Source organism: Chelonia mydas, chromosome 13, assembly GCF_015237465.2.
Source record: "Chelonia mydas isolate rCheMyd1 chromosome 13, rCheMyd1.pri.v2, whole genome shotgun sequence".
Lineage (NCBI taxonomy): Eukaryota > Metazoa > Chordata > Testudines > Cheloniidae > Chelonia > Chelonia mydas.
Genome location: NC_051253.2, coordinates 41227987 through 41245005, shown reverse-complemented (window position 1 = coordinate 41245005; position 17019 = coordinate 41227987). Strand labels below are relative to the sequence as shown.

At 50.0% G+C, this 17019-nt stretch overlaps 2 protein-coding genes and 2 gene segments (V, D, J or C); all 4 read left to right on the top strand.

The window, feature by feature from the left end:
- The window catches only part of LOC102940154 (immunoglobulin epsilon heavy chain-like), a 1331510-nt gene that overhangs the window by 188398 nt on the left and 1126093 nt on the right, over positions 1-17019 (top strand). The gene's annotated exons all lie outside the window — the stretch shown is intronic.
- Positions 1-17019, top strand: part of LOC119568011 — a 937337-nt gene that overhangs the window by 176322 nt on the left and 743996 nt on the right.
- Positions 1-17019, top strand: part of LOC102948108 — an 883083-nt gene that overhangs the window by 147576 nt on the left and 718488 nt on the right. The window lies entirely within an intron of this gene.
- LOC119568004 lies at positions 7243-8135 on the top strand. The segment is given in 2 exon segments: positions 7243-7356; positions 7538-8135. Coding segments are annotated over 2 exon segments (510 nt in total).

Below are 17019 nucleotides of genomic sequence, written 5' to 3'. Positions count from 1 at the left end.
CTAAGGGCTGTGGACAGGAACACGGTGGAATTTAATAGGGTCGCTCAGGAGGAGGCGGCTGCTGAGGGAGAAGCAGAGGTGGGAGGGGGTCAGGGGGGCCCTAGAGTCACAGAGCGCAGCTCCCGCTGAATGAGATACGGCCCCAGGCTTTCCTAAGTGTCCCCTAGTGTTAGTTAGGTTCAGGGTAGGTATGAAGGGTGAGGGTCAGTGTTAACAGTCAGGGTTAGAACTGCATCCTGGGTAAAGTCAGGATTTGGGGCTTTAAGTAAGGTATTCATGTAGTTTTCCGGTTCAGACTTATATGAAGGTGGAGTTTCTCCTACGGTCACGGTTAGGTGGGGGAGCTAGAGGAGGGATAAAGAAAATGCCAGTTTCTCTCCTTATGGTCGAGTAGGAAGCTCCGACTGAGACAAGGGTTAGGTACCACAGAGATAAAGCGCCGCCTCTTCTCTCAGCCCCACACAAAGAAACTGAGTTCGGGCTGGGAAATGGCGGGTGTCTCTTATAAGGAGCGTGCCATGCAAATGAGGGTGAGAGTTTCCTGTTTAAATCTGTCCCTCTCTCTGCCCAGGCTGCACCCGGAGACACAATCCACAGCCCTCTGTGCAGTTACCAGCCAACCCCCCGAGAACATTCCCCTCCTAAACCAGGGACAATGAGGCTTTGGCTCCACTCACTGATAATTGTAGTGGCTTTGGAAGGTATGCTATCCCCTGAAGTGCCTTGCAGAATGTTGAGTTATTGATTCTAATACCAAACTGGTTTTAACATGCCTTTATTTGCTGGTGACCGGTAGCAGGTCCAGCTGCTGGAGTCCGGAGGGGATGTGAAAAAGCCTGCTAGCATGTGATATATACATTGGTAGCGTGTGATCTATGCCATCATGTGCCAGCAATGCCCCTCTCCCATGTACATTGGCCAAACCAGACAGTCTCTACGCAAAAGAATAAATGGACACAAATCTGACATCAGGAATCATAACATTCAAAAACCAGTAGGAGAACGCTTCAGCCTTTCTGGCCACTCAGTAACAGACCTAGAAGTGGCAATTCTTCAATAACAAAAACTTCAAAAACAGACTCCAACATGAAACTGCAGAACTGGAATTAATTTGCAAGCTGGTGACCATCAGATTAGGCCTGAATAAAGACTGGGAGTGGTTGGGTCATTACAAAACCTAAACCTAATTTTCCCAATACTGATTTCCCCCTACTGTTACTCACTCCTTCTTGTCAACTGTCTGAAATGGGCCACTCTCATTACCACTTCAAAAGTTATTTTTCCTCCCTTGGTATCCTGCTGTTAAGGGAATTGTCTCATTAGACTGACCTCACACTTGGTAAGGCAACTCCCATCTTCCCATGAATTTATACCTGCTCCTGTATTTTCCACTCCGTGCATGATGAAGTGGGTTCTAGCCCATGAAAGCTTATGCCCAAATAAATGTGTTAGTCTCTAAGGTACCACAAGGACTCCTCGTTGTTTTTGCTGATACAGACTAACACGGCTACCACTCTGAAACTCTATACATGTACAGATTTGTTCAGTACCCATCTGTAACCATGCCTTCTTGGCTCTCAACTGAGAATGCCAAATTCAGGACAAACTGCTGAGAAATAGGGCAGATACACCTGAAGATTGGTGGCTAATCCTCCATAGGATATAGCAAACCAGCAACAAATGTAAACTTCTGTTTCAGCACAATGTCTAACAAGAAGTCATAAAAGCAGTTTCCTTTGGCATTCCAGTCCTTGTATTACCACCAAAAACACTAGACTTAGAGATGAGCGTTTCTTTACAACCAATCTCTTCAAATAAAAGGTTCTTCTGATCCCAAAGGACCAGCCACACACCCAGGTCAATAGATAACTTAGATCTTGCCCAAAAATCACGCTCATGCCAATCCTTTAGGATCTAAAATATAAAGCTTTAATGAAAGAAAGAAAGAAAGAAAGAAAGAAAGAAAGAAAGAAAGAAAGAAAGAAAGAAAGAAAGAAAGAAAGAAAGAGGAGAGTTAAAGTTGGTTAAAGGAATCAAATACATTAAATAAATAGCAAAGTTCTTGGTTCAGGCTCCCAGCAGTGATGGCATAAACTTCTTGGTTAAGTCAAGTCTCTGGCTGCTTCCAAATCATTGAAGGTCCTCTGTCCATTGGTTCGAAGGCTCCCATTAGTATAAGTCCATATTCCAGAGGTTTGAGCAGGAAAGAGGAAGAATGGAGGGGTTTCCAGGACTTTTTATATCTTCTGCTACCTGAAGGGAAACTCATTGTTTCAAACAATGCCCTCAGCACAGCTAGTGGAAAATTACAGGTGACAAGACAGAGGAAGAGGATAGCTCCATGCCCTCGTGGGCAGAGCCCTACCCACTAGCTCACCCCCTGGAAGCCAAGGGGTGGGGCTGGAAGTATAAAAGTGGGACCAGAAGCTCAGTTGGGGCCCAGACACTGGAGGGGACAGACGCGTCCCCTGAGCTCTCACACTGGGAGGTAGCAGGAGTCCCGCAGAGTGCAGACGACTGGCCCGGACCTCCTGGACCCCTGGACAACTTGGCCTAGCAGGAAACAAACGACTGGCCTGGACCGCCGGCTGGCCCAACCCTGGCAGAGCTTCTGCTGGCAACTGAGGCCCTCGCCGATCACCGTACCTCACCAGATCAGCAGGTACCCATGGAGGGGGAGTGTGGAAGTGGCCATGGGATAGTAGACCCCTGTCTGGCTGCAATGCTGGCAGAGGGTGAGTCAGCGTGTTGCGGCTTGGATCCCCGCTGACACGATGGCAGACCCCTCTGACACCCTTAGGGCCCTGGGCCAGGACGCAGTGGAGTGGGAAGGCCTGCGTCCCCCCTGCCACCCAAGCCGGGAGGGGATCGGAATGGGTCTCTGCCACAGACAGCTCTGGATCCTGGCGCATATTTCACCGATTCAGTGGAAGGGCGATTTACCATCTCCAGGGACAACCCCAGAGACCTGCTGTATTCGCACAGGAACAGCTTGAGACCCGAGCACACCGCCTGGTATCGCTGCCAGAGACTCGCTGCTGTAGTGGAAGCTCAGACAAAAACCTTCCCTCAGAGTGGGTGTTCTCCTCTTGGGGCGCCCAAGGTCTGTAAAATGTAAAGAGATTAAATCTGAGAACCTACACGAGACGGGCACCGTCTTCAGTAATGGCCCCACTCTCGCATCCATGGCGCTCACCAGGAAATAGGATGCTTTAAATAAAACAGGTAGTGATTTGACCTCCCCAGTATCGTTCTTCCTGCCGCCAGAGTGACAAGACTTCCCAGCTCCCTCACTGTCTCTGCAGGATTGATTCCTGAGCGGTCCTGCAATCCCACACCTTACTGTCTTGCCACGTGGCTGGCACTGCGCAGAATCCTGCAATTAATGCAAGGCTTGGGGCTTCGAGTGGAAAAAACACACACACACCCCCCAGCAATGAGCGGTCACTGAGCGAAATGTAGAGAGAGGAAAATTCAGCCTCAATAAAATGCTGATACGTGTACCGGTAAAACTCCGAGTGTTGTGGTTAGGGTTATGCCTAAAGTTAGGGTTAGGGGATAGGGTTAAGATGAGAGATACGGGTATGACTAGAGTTAGGGGACAGGGTTAAGATTAGGATTAGGGTTAAGGCTAAGGGTAAAGTTCAGTGTGGTTAAATATAAGCGGAAGGGCCGGAATTAACTTTAGTGTCCGGGTCAGTGTTATATTAAACGTGAGGTTTAGAGTTATAGAGCCAGGGTTAAATTAGACCGTTGGATTAAATCAGGATTTTCGGGGCTAGAGGAAGAATTAGCATTTTAGGGTAAAGGCAAACATTTGGTGTATGGATTAGTGTTCAGGTCCGGATTTGAAGAGAGGTTAAATTTAGGGTTAGGCAGAAAGGCAGGGTTAGGTTCTTGGTCAGATTTAAAGAAAAACTGGGGAATTTTATCTTCTCTAAGAAACAGAGTGTGAGGAACCCCAGGGTATATTATAAAGGATCTTGTCATTTTCTCCTGCATAGATTTAAGTTTTACATTGTTTGGAAATCCATTAACTTCCCTGGGGTGACCCCTGTTTCCCAGCCGAGGGAGGGAGAGAAACGTGTTCTCTTGACTCCAAGTGAAGTGTTTCTTACTGACAAGGAGGTGAGAGGACTTCCGGTTCCTTGAGCTCATCGGTTGTTTTCCTGGGGCTTTACACTGGGGCGAGTGAGAAGAAAATCAAGCCCTATAAAGTCAGGGTAATCTGATAAACACGACAGCAGCAATGTTGGGACAGAGCGGTCTTTTCCCGTTCGCTCACTGGGCACGCTGTGTGACTCCTCTATGCCCCCAAAATCTCAGAAAGGTGTCCCCTCCCCTCCAGAAATTTCTCTCAACCCCCACAGAGTCTACCAATGTTCTCGCTCTCACCAAACTCTCCTCCGTGTCTGATTCTGCCTCGTCTTCCCAACCCCTGTTCCTACAACACTGCTTGGTTTGAGGGGCGGAGCGGTGTTTATGAAATGTCCCTTTAGACGCAGTAACCACAACTCACGCCCCCCTTTCAGTGCCAGAGCCCCTCCTCCGGCGAGCAGAGGATTTCCATGCCCCGTGCTGTCCCCATGGGTCTGTCACCCTCTATTCATAGGCGGCCTGTCCCGATCCGTCTGCAGGAAACAAAGCTGGGAACCCATTTCCAGACCCAGCTACTGAAACTCACGGTGCATCTGCAGAGACCCAACACCCACTATCGGCTGAGTCCCCCCAACCCTGCCATGCCAGACCCTCCCTTCGTCCCCTTGCTGTGGGGTCTCGAGCCCAGACCAGCCTCCTGCTTATCAGACTCTCGTGTGTGCGCGGGGCGGGGAGGGGTTCGGTCCCCTGTCAGTTGAGGTGGGATGTTTGTTGTCACCGCTTCCCGCTTCGTTCCCACAGGGGCCGGTGGCAGATTGTTCTCACCCAGTCGGGTCCCGAAGCGAAGCAGCCCAGAGAATCCATCCCGCTGAAATGCGCCGGGAGCGGGGTTAATCCCAAGGACAGCCCGCTCCTCTCACACCCTCCGGGGCGATTCATACCAAGGCCAGCTCCAGCGGCTACCTGCATACCCCGGGCGGGGACCGGAGAACACCGCGCTGTATCGCTGTGTGCGGAGACTCAGACTGGGTGAGCCAGGCTGCAGAGACCCGCTGCGGACTCGCCCTTCTGCCGTTCTCTGCGTGGGGGCAGCGGTGACACCCAGCGCGGCCGTGGGGACCGGACTGAGAACACGCCCCAGGGTGGACGCGCAGCTGACTCCAGCTCTTCACTCCTCCCGTCCCTGGAAACGTCTCCCACTGGCGCACAAAGCCGCAATCCAGAGCAGAGCCCTGCCTGCCTCTGTCCAGCCGCTCCTCTCCTGGCAATTCTCGACTGAACTCCGGGGAGTGAAGCAAACCGCGATTGTCCCGTGTGGTGAAAGCTGCCAGGGAATATTTCCCACCAGGCAGAGCACAGGTCAGTGGAGCCGCCGCTTCTGGGAAAGGGGGATGGGCCGGGGCTTCCGTCACAGCTACTGCCCAGTGCCCAGGGCTTTATTCTGTCTCCAGGGGTGTCCCAGCCCAATGGAACCCCGTGACCCGACCCCACCCCTGGCACTGACCCCACTGACCCGCCGTACCACAGCCCCAGACGCCTGGGGGGGGGCACCAGGGCTGAGTCTCCCAGTCCCACCCCCAGTACAAACTGACAGCAATCGGGCCCTGGAGTCGCGTCAGGGAAATTCTTATTTGGGGCCCTTCTTCTTTCTTTCCTCTGCCAGGGACAAATTGTGAGCGCACAAAAAAACCTGCCAGATAGTCGCAGATTCATAAACCGCAAGGGAGCGGTATGATAAACTATTCTGAGCTCCTGCATAATACAGGCCATCGATCCTCAACCTGATTCCTTCTGGTTCTACCACCCTCATTAATAAACCAGGCCGTGAGTCCGCTTAGTGTCACTATCCGATGAAGTGAGCTGTAGCTCAAGAAAGCTCATGCTCAAATAAATTGGTTAGTCTCTAAGGTGCCACAAGTACTCCTTTTCTTTTCACGGTCAGTGACACATGCCAGAGGAAAGGCACTGACCTCTCACTGGAACCCACCACCTGGGTTGGTTGGTTGGTTTGTTTTCCAGTTGATTATTTTTTCTACCAGATGTGGCTCTGGCACAAGGACCATTAGAAAAAATTCCTGGTTTAAAAGAATAAATACCCCCCCCCGCCTCAAAATATTCATTTTCTGGCTTTAATATGACCAATAACACAAAAAAGGAAAACAGAGAAGGGGGCGGGCTGCAGAGTCCGCTTCTCCCATGTGCCACGAGGGGGCAGCATTGAGGAATACGGCACCGCACAGCCTTGGGGACAAGACTGGAAAGGGGCAGTGGGTTCCTTACCTACCCGGCTCCTTTACACACAGAAACTGCGTTTGCACGTTGACCCTGTCAATCCCCCCTGAACGCTGTGCGGAAAATAACGGGTAACAGTTTTCAAAGAAAAGCAGCCACAAAACTACATCCCGAGGTTCCCCTCAGATCCAGCCCTTGTGTAATCCAATCCATTCGAGATGAAGCCCAAATTAAGGTCGGCCTTTTCCATTGGACCCATATTATTATTTTTAGTATGCCTTCCTTTGGGAGCTTGGGCAAGTCACTGAGACCAGATTTCAAAAGTTATTTAGGTTCCCAAAGAAGGACATTGGCACCTAATGACATTATGAAGGCTCCTAAACGCCTAAATTCCATTGAAATCAAGGGGCGTTAGAGTCCCGGTCACTTCTGTAGATCCCACAAGGTGCCTTCCTGCATTTTAGGGCACCTAAATACCTTTCAAAATCTCCTTCTCTGTGCCTGGGTACCCGCTTTGTAAAGAAAATTGCAATTCTTGACATCATGGTAGTGTGGTGAGGTTAAATACATTTAAGCCTGGCGAGGCGCTGAGATGCTATGGTTAGGGGTGCTCCCAGAAGTCCCTAAGACAGACGGCTGAAATATATGACGAGAGGTATTTCTAGCATTACAGTGAGCAGAGTGTCAGATCCGATGCTTAACAAAGTCAAAGGAAAGATTCCCATCGAGTTCTCTGAGCTTTGGGTCAGGCCCAGAGCAAGACCAAAAGACTTGCCCATTTCTCTGAAGCCCACGAAAAGAAAATGAGACGGCTCGGGAAGGAGTTTGTCTCTTATAAGGGGCGGGATATGCAAATAGGCGACTGTCTCCTGTTTAAATCTCTCTCTGTCTCAGCAGCAGCCGACCAAAACTGCAGCCCCCTGTGTCCCTGCAGTTACCAGCCACTGCACTGAGGACTTTCTCCTCCAACACCAGGGAAAATGAGACTTTGGCTCCATTTACTTTTCCTTGTGGCGGCTCTGGAAGGTATTTTCTCCCCGTAAAGGCACTGGGGAAGGGGGCAAACATTCCTGGTTTTCTGCAACGATCTGAAAACGTATTTTGTAACCTGCTTTTATTGATATTCGTCTCCTGTTAACTGAGGGGAACAGTGTATCATGTGGCTGGTTCCCTCATTGTTCGCTTTTCTCTCCCTCCTTTCCCACAGGGGCCCGGTCACAGGTTGTTCTGACCCAATCCGGCCCAGAAATGAAGAAGCCCGGAGAATCCACTCGGCTGAAATGCGCCGTGAGCGGGTTCACTATCACCGATTATTATATGGCTTGGGTCAGACAGGAGCCAGGAAAGGGGCTGGAGTGGCTGGTCAGCTACTGGAAACCAGGGCAGAGCGAGTATTATTCTCCCACCATCAAGGGGCGATTCACAGCCTCCAAGGACAGCTCCAATTTCTACCTACAAATGAACAGCCTGAAACCCGAGGACACCGCCCTGTATTACTGCACGAGAGACACAGTGAGGGGAAGCCGGTCTGGGCTCAGACAAAAACCTCCCCCTGCAGAGACAGGGGAAGGGATTTCCTGGGGGTGGCGCTTTCGACCCACAGCAGTGAGAAGAGAGACTCCCCTTGGCGGGATCCCACACAGCTGCCAGCGGAGAGAGAGGCTCTGCTGACTCCATCTGCCCCTGGGGAGCGCAGGGAGCAGATGCTCAGTGGCTATTTTAGCGAAGAAGGAGCAGGTGCATCCGCCCTCACTCTGCGATGCTCCCCACGATTCACCAGGGCTTTCTGGTCAGCCGGTCTCCAGTGCAAGGCTCCCTCCTTCTCCCATTGAAGTGAGAAGCTGAGCCCCGAAGGAAGGTCTGTGGCAATGCTGAGCCCTGAATGAAAACGATTGACTGGAAGGGAGGATGCATCCGATGAAGTGAGCTGTAGCTCACGAAAGCTTATGCTCAAATAAATTGGTTAGTCTCTAAGGTGTCACAAGTACTCCTTTTCTTTTTGGAAGGGAGGGGTCACTCATCTAGAGGTGACCTTCCCCCTCAGCCTGTACTGTGTCCCACCTAGCCCGAGGAATATCTTCACCCCATGCAACAGTTTAGAAGTGAAGAATCCTGATTTCCCTGCCTTTCCCCTTCTGTTTACACTTAGGCCTGGGCCAGTTGGGTGGGATATGGGTCTGTTTTCTTGCACACTCCTCCTGTGCCTCGTACACCTTTGATTAGGGACAGTTTGGGGTCCCACACCAGTGCTGACATCAGCCAATGTGCAGAGTGGGGGAGAATCCATGTAAGTCAGGTGAGAAGAGACAGCAAGACTAAGGCGATTGCTGAGTGTTCCCAGGGCACAAAGAACCAACCTTTTCAACCTCAACCCTCAGGACCCATCCTAGAGAGACAGCGAAGTGGCACCATTAAAGATACAGGCATTCAATCCTTGCTAGATGCTCTAGTACGTCACTCTCCTCCGGGAGATCGGGGCTGGGATCTGGACTCCATTCGAAGTTGAATTGATCGGTCCCTTAGGAAAAGGGGAAGATGCAAATGCAGCTACTCACCTCCCCTGCTTCAGAACATAAGAACATAAGGTCCATCCAGCCCAGTATCCTGTCTGCCAACAGTAGTCAATGCCAGGTGCCCCAGAGGGAGTGAACCTAACAGGTAATGATCAAGTGATCTCTCTCCTGCCATCCATCTCCACCCTCTGACAAACAGAGGCTAGGAACACCGTTCCTTACCCATCCTGGCTAACAGCTGTTAATGGACATGAATTTATGCAGTTCTCTTTTAAACCCTGTTCTAGTCCTAGCCTTCACAACCTCCTCAGGCAAGGAGTTCCACAGGTTGACTGTGCACTGAGTGAAGAAGAACTTCCTTTTATTTGTTTTAAACCTGCTACCCATTAATTTCATTTGGTGGCCCCTAGTTCTTATATTATGGGAACAAGTAAATAACTTTTCCTTATTCACTTTCTCCACATCACTCATGATTGTATAGACCTCTATCATATCCCCTCTTCGTCTCCTCTTTTCCAAGCTGAAAAGTCCTAGCCTCTTTAATCTCTCCTCATATGGGACCAGTTCCAAACCCCTCATCATTTTAGTTGCCCTTTTCTGAACCTTTTCTAATGCCAGTCTATCTTTTCTGAGATGAGGGGACCACATCTGTACACAGTATTCAAAATGTGGGAGTACCATGGATTTATATAAGGGCAATAAGATATTCTCCATCTTATTTCCTATCCCTTTTTTAATGATTCCTAACATCCTGTTTGCTTTTTTGGCTGCCGCTGCACACTGTGTGGACGTCTTCAGAGAACTATCCATGATGACTCCAAGAGCTTTTTCCTGATTAGTTGTAGCTAAATTAGCCCCCATCATATTGTATGTATAGTTGGGGTTATTTTTTCCAATGTGCATTACTTTACATTTATCCACATTAAATTTCATTTGCCATTTTGTTGCCCAATCTCTTAGTTTTGTGAGATCTTTTTGAAGTTCTTCACAGTCTGCTTTGGTCTTAACTATCTTGAGCAGTTTTGTATCACCTGCAAACTTTGCCACCTCACTGTTTACGCCTGTCTCCAGATGATTTATGAATAAGTTGAATAGGATTGGTCCTAGGACTGACCCTTGGGGAACACTACTAGTTACCCCTCTCCATTCTGAAAATTTACCATTTATTCCTACCCTTTGTTCCCTGTCTTTTAACCAGTTCTCAATCCATGAAAGGATCTTCCCTCTTATCCGATGACAACTTAATTTATGTAAGAGCCTTTGGTGAGGGACCACCAAACCCCCTAATTCTCCAGAACCTGAAGCTCTCGCACTGAGAAGCCACAGCCTTGTGGGTTCAAGCAGTGAAGTAGTTATTTACCCTTCCCCCAAATACAAAAAACCAGGGGTCACCAGATGAAAATAATAGAGATCCGAACGTGTAATGAGGATCCCAGCGCCCTGTGCCCGGCGCTGCACAGACACACAGGACGGGGCACTCTGACTCCCCCACCCAGAGCCCGAGGGTGAGTCAGTCTGATCACTGGCAGCAGGAGTGTGTGTCTCTTATAAAGCGGGGCATGCAAATCAAGGTGAGAGTTTCCTGTTTAAATTTGTCCCTCTCTCTGCACAGGCTGCACCCGGAGACACAATCCGCAGCCCCCTGGCTCTGTGCAGTCACCAGCCAGTCCCCTGAGAACTTTCCCCTCCAGCACCCGGCAAAATGGGATTTTTCCTCCTTGTCATTGTCGCTCTCGCAGCTTTGGAAGGTATTTTTCTCCTCTGAAGACCTGGCAGAGTTCGAAGAATATTGTGTTCTCGCTGTTTTTATACTGACATTAATGGCCTGTCTTTATTCCCAGGTGTCCGGTCCCAGACGCTGGTGGAGTCCGGAGGGGATGTGAAAAAGCCCGGAGACTCTCTCCGCCTCTCCTGCAAAGCCTCCGGGTTCACCTTCAGCAGCTACGGGATGAGCTGGGTCCGCCAGGCTCCCGGGAAGGGACTGGAATGGGTCGCTGCTATATACGCCGGTGGGAGTACAAACTACCTCGATGCAGTGAAAGGGCGATTCACCATCTCCAGGGAGAACTCCAAGAGTGAGCTGTATCTGCAAATGACCGGCCTGAAGCCCGAGGACACCGCCCGCTATTACTGTGCGAGAGACACAGTGACACCAATCCGGTTTGTGATCGTACAAAAACCCAGGCGGCGGAATCGCCCTTCTCCCGGCGGCCGCGCGGGGGCAGCAGCGACACCCCCCGCTTCAGGCTCGGGCAGGAGACCCGGCACCCGTGGGAACGGAACACAAACCTCCCATCAGTTTTAACCCTTCTGCTCCAGGGCACTGTGTCTCCCCTTCCTGCCCAGAGCCCTGCTGAGTGCAGAGATCCCTCGCTTCATCTGTGAACTCCAATCCGGAGTGAGTCCTGTTCTGAGTTGCTCTCCCCTCGGAGACCTGTCACGTTGGCTCTGCTGGGGCCCGTCTCGGTGTCAGACTCACAGGACAGCGTCTGTCAGTGTAAAGGGGACAAGGGAGTTGGGGTTTGCACCAGACCCAATGGATGGAGCGAATTGCCCCTGGGGCCAAATCCTCCGCTAGTTTGAAGTCACACAACTGCTTTCAATAGACACTAGTTACTCCTGATTTACCCCGGGGAGGCTCTGGCCCTTTCAGAAAACTGGGATGTTTATGGGATTAATGCAGCGGAAGGTGATTAGTTCATTATCACCGACGTGGGGCCCCTCACCGGCTCATCTCTGCCCTTAGCACGGGGTTATTGCCTTTATCCCCCCAATGCCGCCGGGAGGCCGGGGAACGATCACAGCCCCTGGTTCAGAGGGGGCCTGAGGCAGAGAGAGATGGAGGCCGGGGTGTGGAAATGGGCCATTCAGGGTCCGGGCGGGGCTGGGGGGCAGAGATCACCCGGCGCCGGAATAAACCCCGCTCCGCTGCGCCGGGGGATGTGGCGCCGCCGGGACTTTCCAAAGCGGCTCCTGGGTTGTTTTCACCAACTGCCCTGTGGAAATCCCAGCCCGGACCCTGCGCTGGTGTCAGTGGGTGGAGCTGAGACATCCCAACCCCCAATAAAGTGCCACCATGTCACAGAGTCACCATGGAGATAAAAGGCCCCGCCCCTCAGCCCCCGATGGCATCACTTAGCCCAGCGCTGGCCCGCAGGGCATTGGGGACAATCACGTGGCTAAGGGCTGGGGACAGGGACACGGTGGAATTTAATAGGGTCGCTCAGGGGGAGGCGGCTGCTGAGGGAGAAGTTGAGGACCGTCGGTGAGGGGTCAGGGGGGCCCTAGAGTCACAGAGCGCAGCTCCGGCTGAATGAGATACGGCCCCGGACTTTCCTAAGTGTCCCCTAGTGTTAGTTAGGTTCAAGGTAGGGATGAAGGGTGAGGGTCAGTGTTAACAGTCAGGGTTAGAACTGCATCCTGGGTAAAGTCAGGATTTGGGGCTTTAAGTAAGGTATTCATGTAGTTTTCCGGTTCAGACATATATGAAGGTGGAGTTTATCCTCAGGGTCACGGTTAGGTCAGGGAGCTAGAGGAGGGTAAAGAAAATGCTAGTTTCTCTCCTTATGGTCGAGTAGGAAGCTCCGACTGAGACAAGGGTTAGGTACCACAGGGATAAAGCGCCATCTCTTCTCTCAGCCCAACACAAAGGAACTGAGTTCGGGCTAGGAAATGGCGGGTGTCTCTTATAAGGAGCGGGCCATGCAAATGAGGGTGAGAGTTTCCTGTTTAAATCTGTCCCTCTCTCTGCCCAGGCTGCACCCAAAGACACAATCCGCAGTCCCCTGGGTCTCTGCAGTCACGAACCAGTCCCCTGAGAACTTTCCCTTCCAACCCCAGGGGAAATGAAGCTTTGGTTGTACCTGGTTCTCATTGCAGCATCTCCGGAAGGTCCATTCTTCCTTTCCATGGGTAGGATGTGCTGGGGAGGTGCGGGATTATTGCCCGAGGTACTCATGTTCTGCATAATTAATTGTTATTCCCAGGTGCCCTGTCCCAGGTGCAGCTGGTGGAGTCCGGAGGGGATGTGAAGAAGCCCGGAGACTCTCTCCGCCTCTCCTGCAAACCCTCCAGGTTCCCCTTCAGCAGCTACTGGATGAGCTGGGTCCGACAGGCTGCCGGGAAGGGGCTGGATTGGGTCCCCCAGATTCACAGCTGTAGCATATAGGACAGTGACTCGGTCAAAGGGCGATTCACCGTCTCCAGAGATGACCCCGACAGCCTGTTGTACCTGCAGATGACCGGCCTGAAGCCCGAGGACACCGACCGGTCTCACTGAGCGAGAGACACAGCGAGGGGAATCCCGACAGGGCTCACACAAAAACCCGAGCGGCAGAACCGCCCTTCTCCCATGCGCCGCGCGGGGGCAGCACTTCCACAAACAGCCCAGCCCTGGGCACTGGAACGGGACCTACAGCCAGAGTGAAAAACAAACCATTGAGCGGGGAGCTGCCACACCTACCCCCTAGGACGGGGTGGGCAAACTTTTTGGCCTGAGTGCCACATCGGGGTTCTGAAACTGCATGGAGGGCCGGGTAGGGAAGGCTCTGCCTCCCCAAACAGACTGGCCACCACCCCCTATCCACCCCCTCCCACTTCCCGCCACCTGACTGCCCCGGCCTGCCCCTGGACACAGGAACCCCATCCACACCCCTCTCCCTGACAGGCCCCCCGGGTCTCCCATGCCTATCCAACTGCCCCCTGCTCCCTGACTTTTGAAAAGTAACCCATCCTGGGATAAGAGGGAAGTCCTCTCATGGATCAGTAACTGGTTAAAAGATGGGAAGCAAAGGGTAGGAATAAATGATCAGTTTTCAGAATGGAGAGAGATAAATAGTGGTATCCCTGAGGGGTCGCTACTGGGACCATTACTGTTCAACATATTCATAAATGATCTGAGAAAATGGATAAACCGTGAGGTGGCAAAATTTGCAGATAATACAAAACTATTCAAGATGGTTAAGTCCAAAGCAGACTGTGAAGAGTTACAAAGGGATCTCACAAAACTGGGTGACTGGGCAACAAAATGGCAGATGAAATTCAATGTTGATTAATGCAAAGTAATGTACATTGGAAAACATAATCTCAGCTATACATACAAAATGCTGGGGTCTAAATTAGCTGTTAACACTCAAGAAAGAGATGTTGGAGTCATTGTGGATAGTTCTCTGAAAACATCCACTCAATGTACAGCAGCAGTTAACAAAGCAAAGAGAATGTTGGGAATCATTAAGAAAGGGATAGATAATAAGACAGAAAATACCATATTGCCTCTCTATAAATCCATGGTACATGCACACCTTGAATACTGTGTGCAAATGTGGTCGCCCCATCCCAAAAAAGATATACTGGAATGGGAAAAGGTACAGAGATGGCAACTAAAATGATTAGGGGTATGAAACAGGAGCAGAGATTAAAATGACTGGGAATTTTCATCTTAGAAAAGAGACACTAAGGTGGGGGTTTGTGAGAGGTCTGTGAAATCTTGACTGGTGTGAAGAAAGTGAATAAGGAAGTGTTATTTACTCCTTCACATAACACAAGAACTAGCAGGCATCCAAAGAAATTAATAGGCAGCAGGTTTTAAAAAAAAACAAAAGGAAGTTCCTCTTCACACAGCATAAAGTCAACCTGTGGAACTCTTTGCCAGGGGATGCTGTGAAGACCAAAACTATTAAAGGATTAAAAAAAGAACTCGATAAATTCCTGGAGAATAGGTCCATCAGTGGCTATTAGCCTGGTTAGGGAGGGATGCAACACCAAGCTCTGAGTGTCCCTAGCCTGTTTGCCAGAAGCTGGGAATGGGCAACAGGGGATGGACCGCTTGATAATTACCTGTTCTGTTCATTCCCTCTGAAGCACCTGGCCTTGACCACTGTCGGAAGACAGGATACTGGGCTATATGGACCACTGGTCTGACTCAGAATGACCATTCTTATATAAAAAATTAATTATAATAATAAACATGTTTAGTACAGAAACTCCCCAACATAATGATCTCTCAAGACAGCAACGATGTGAGACAACAACCTTGGCAAATAATGCATTTTTAAAATCTTGGCCTACTAGGAAACATATGTTTCCATTCCCAGTCACAAATCTAGCATTCTGGAGCAAAGTCACCAAAATATAGTCCAACACACAAATGTTTATTTAACATGCCCCTCGCTTTTCCCTCCACCGCACCCCACTCACTGCTGTTGTCCTTGGTCAGTGGAGACTCAGAGTTCAGAGGTGCTTTCACGTGAGTTCATCTCCCAGGTGGGGGGCAAGAAGGCACCTTGCTCGTTCCTCCAGCTGCTCACTGTTCGCTCTGGCCACTGCTGTTTATTGTGCCACCGTTCACTCCACCGCTCTGTTGCCAATGGCCCTGCGCCGTCACCTTCTGCTGCCACCTGCCACCGTGAGCTCTGCGAGTCGGTCTCTTGAGGTTCCACCAGCTCTCAGTGATTTCAGCTGAGCTCTCAGTGGGGGAACCTCGCTGCTGGTGCAGGCTGGGCCGTGTCTTCCACAGAAACACTGTCCCACAGCAGGTCTGAGCGCTTAGACCTGATTCTCAGTGATTTCAGCTGTAGTGCTGACTTAACAAAACAAAAGACAATTTATGGAGCCTAATCAGCTCTGTCTTTAAACAGTGGAGAGGGGCAGGTCAAATCGTACTTGTGACTCAGCCAGACCATCAAGGAAAACACCTGTCCCCACCCTCTCTCTTGATGCCCTCAATCAACACAGGCTAAGTACAGTTCTACTGCCCTATACTCAGACAGGTTTCAGAGTAACAGCCGTGTTAGTCTGTATTCGCAAAAAGAAAAGGAGTACTTATGGCACCTTAGAGACTAACCAATTTATTTGAGCATGAGCTTTCGTGATGCATCCAATGAAGTGAGCTGTAGCTCACGAAAGCTCATGCTTAAATAAATTGGTTAGTCTCTAAGGTGCCACAAGTCCTCCTTTTCTTTATACTCAGACAATAAGAATAACAACATTTCATTCCCCCCCCCCGCACCCGCATTCAAGTGATTTGTAACCCAACCCCAGCCAAAATCTATCACTTGGGCAACACAGCTCTGTTTGCTGAATACCTAGGTAGATTAGGTGTGAATGTAAATACAATCTGGTCCTGAAGCCTTTTCCCCCAACCCCCAGCTCATCACTAGCTGTCAGGGAGAGCTCATTTAGACTTTGCTTACAAATCACAATTTGAAATTATTAGGTTGGCCAACTTCACCAAAAAGAATGCACTGACATTGTCGTAAAAAACAACAGCTGTATAAGGAAGCTAGTCTTTGTTCATACTTTTCAAATCTATTATACTTTTTCAGATACACGTATTTTAACATACACTTTATATGCTTTTAAAGTGTGTATTAATGTTTCAATTTCAATTCAAATTTCCAAACAGTCACTAAATTGGCATGTAACTAGTTCACAAAACTGGCGGGGGGTGGGGGTGTTGGGGAAATTCGGGGGGGGGGGGGGGGGGGGGCTGTACACCACCCCTAGAGGCGTGTAGGGAAATCACCTGCAAACTCAATCATGTGAAACATGGATAGCGCATGAAAGCAGAAAGCGGTGTGTGCACTAAAATACACGATTGTGTGTATGTACAGATCAAAAGAAGAAAGAACACACGAACATTGAAGAAAATGACGAAAAACAGGAGTGAAGGCTGGAGCGTGCCTCAGTCCTACACAAAAGATGGTGGCGTTGTGGCTATTACCAGCTAAGGGGGACGCTAGGCCTGATGTCACTCCTAGGAAGAGTCCAATACGGGTATGAGCTTGGCAGGATTGCTTCACGACACTACTGTCTCCGACCTCACATTATTCCTGATTTTATTGGCAGTGAGATTATGTATTTATTGAAATAAGTTCTGAAGACACACTCAGAATTTTACCAATAGCAGCTGGCCAACAAAACGCTGCTTTCGGAGGCTGAGAGCAGGCTTACTCATAGAAATACTAATTTTACAAGTGCAATTATCGTTTTTTTCTCAGCCCTGGCCGCCTGCCTGCCAGTAATGAACAATTAGTGAAGGGTAAGGCTAAGCTAAGGGTATTTGTGTAGCCAGATGTACATATATTTTGTCATATTTGAACGAAAATGTCTGTAGAGAGAATCTTTTCCCCCCATCTCCTTTATTTATTAACCAACTTTGAAAAAAATTCAAATAGAT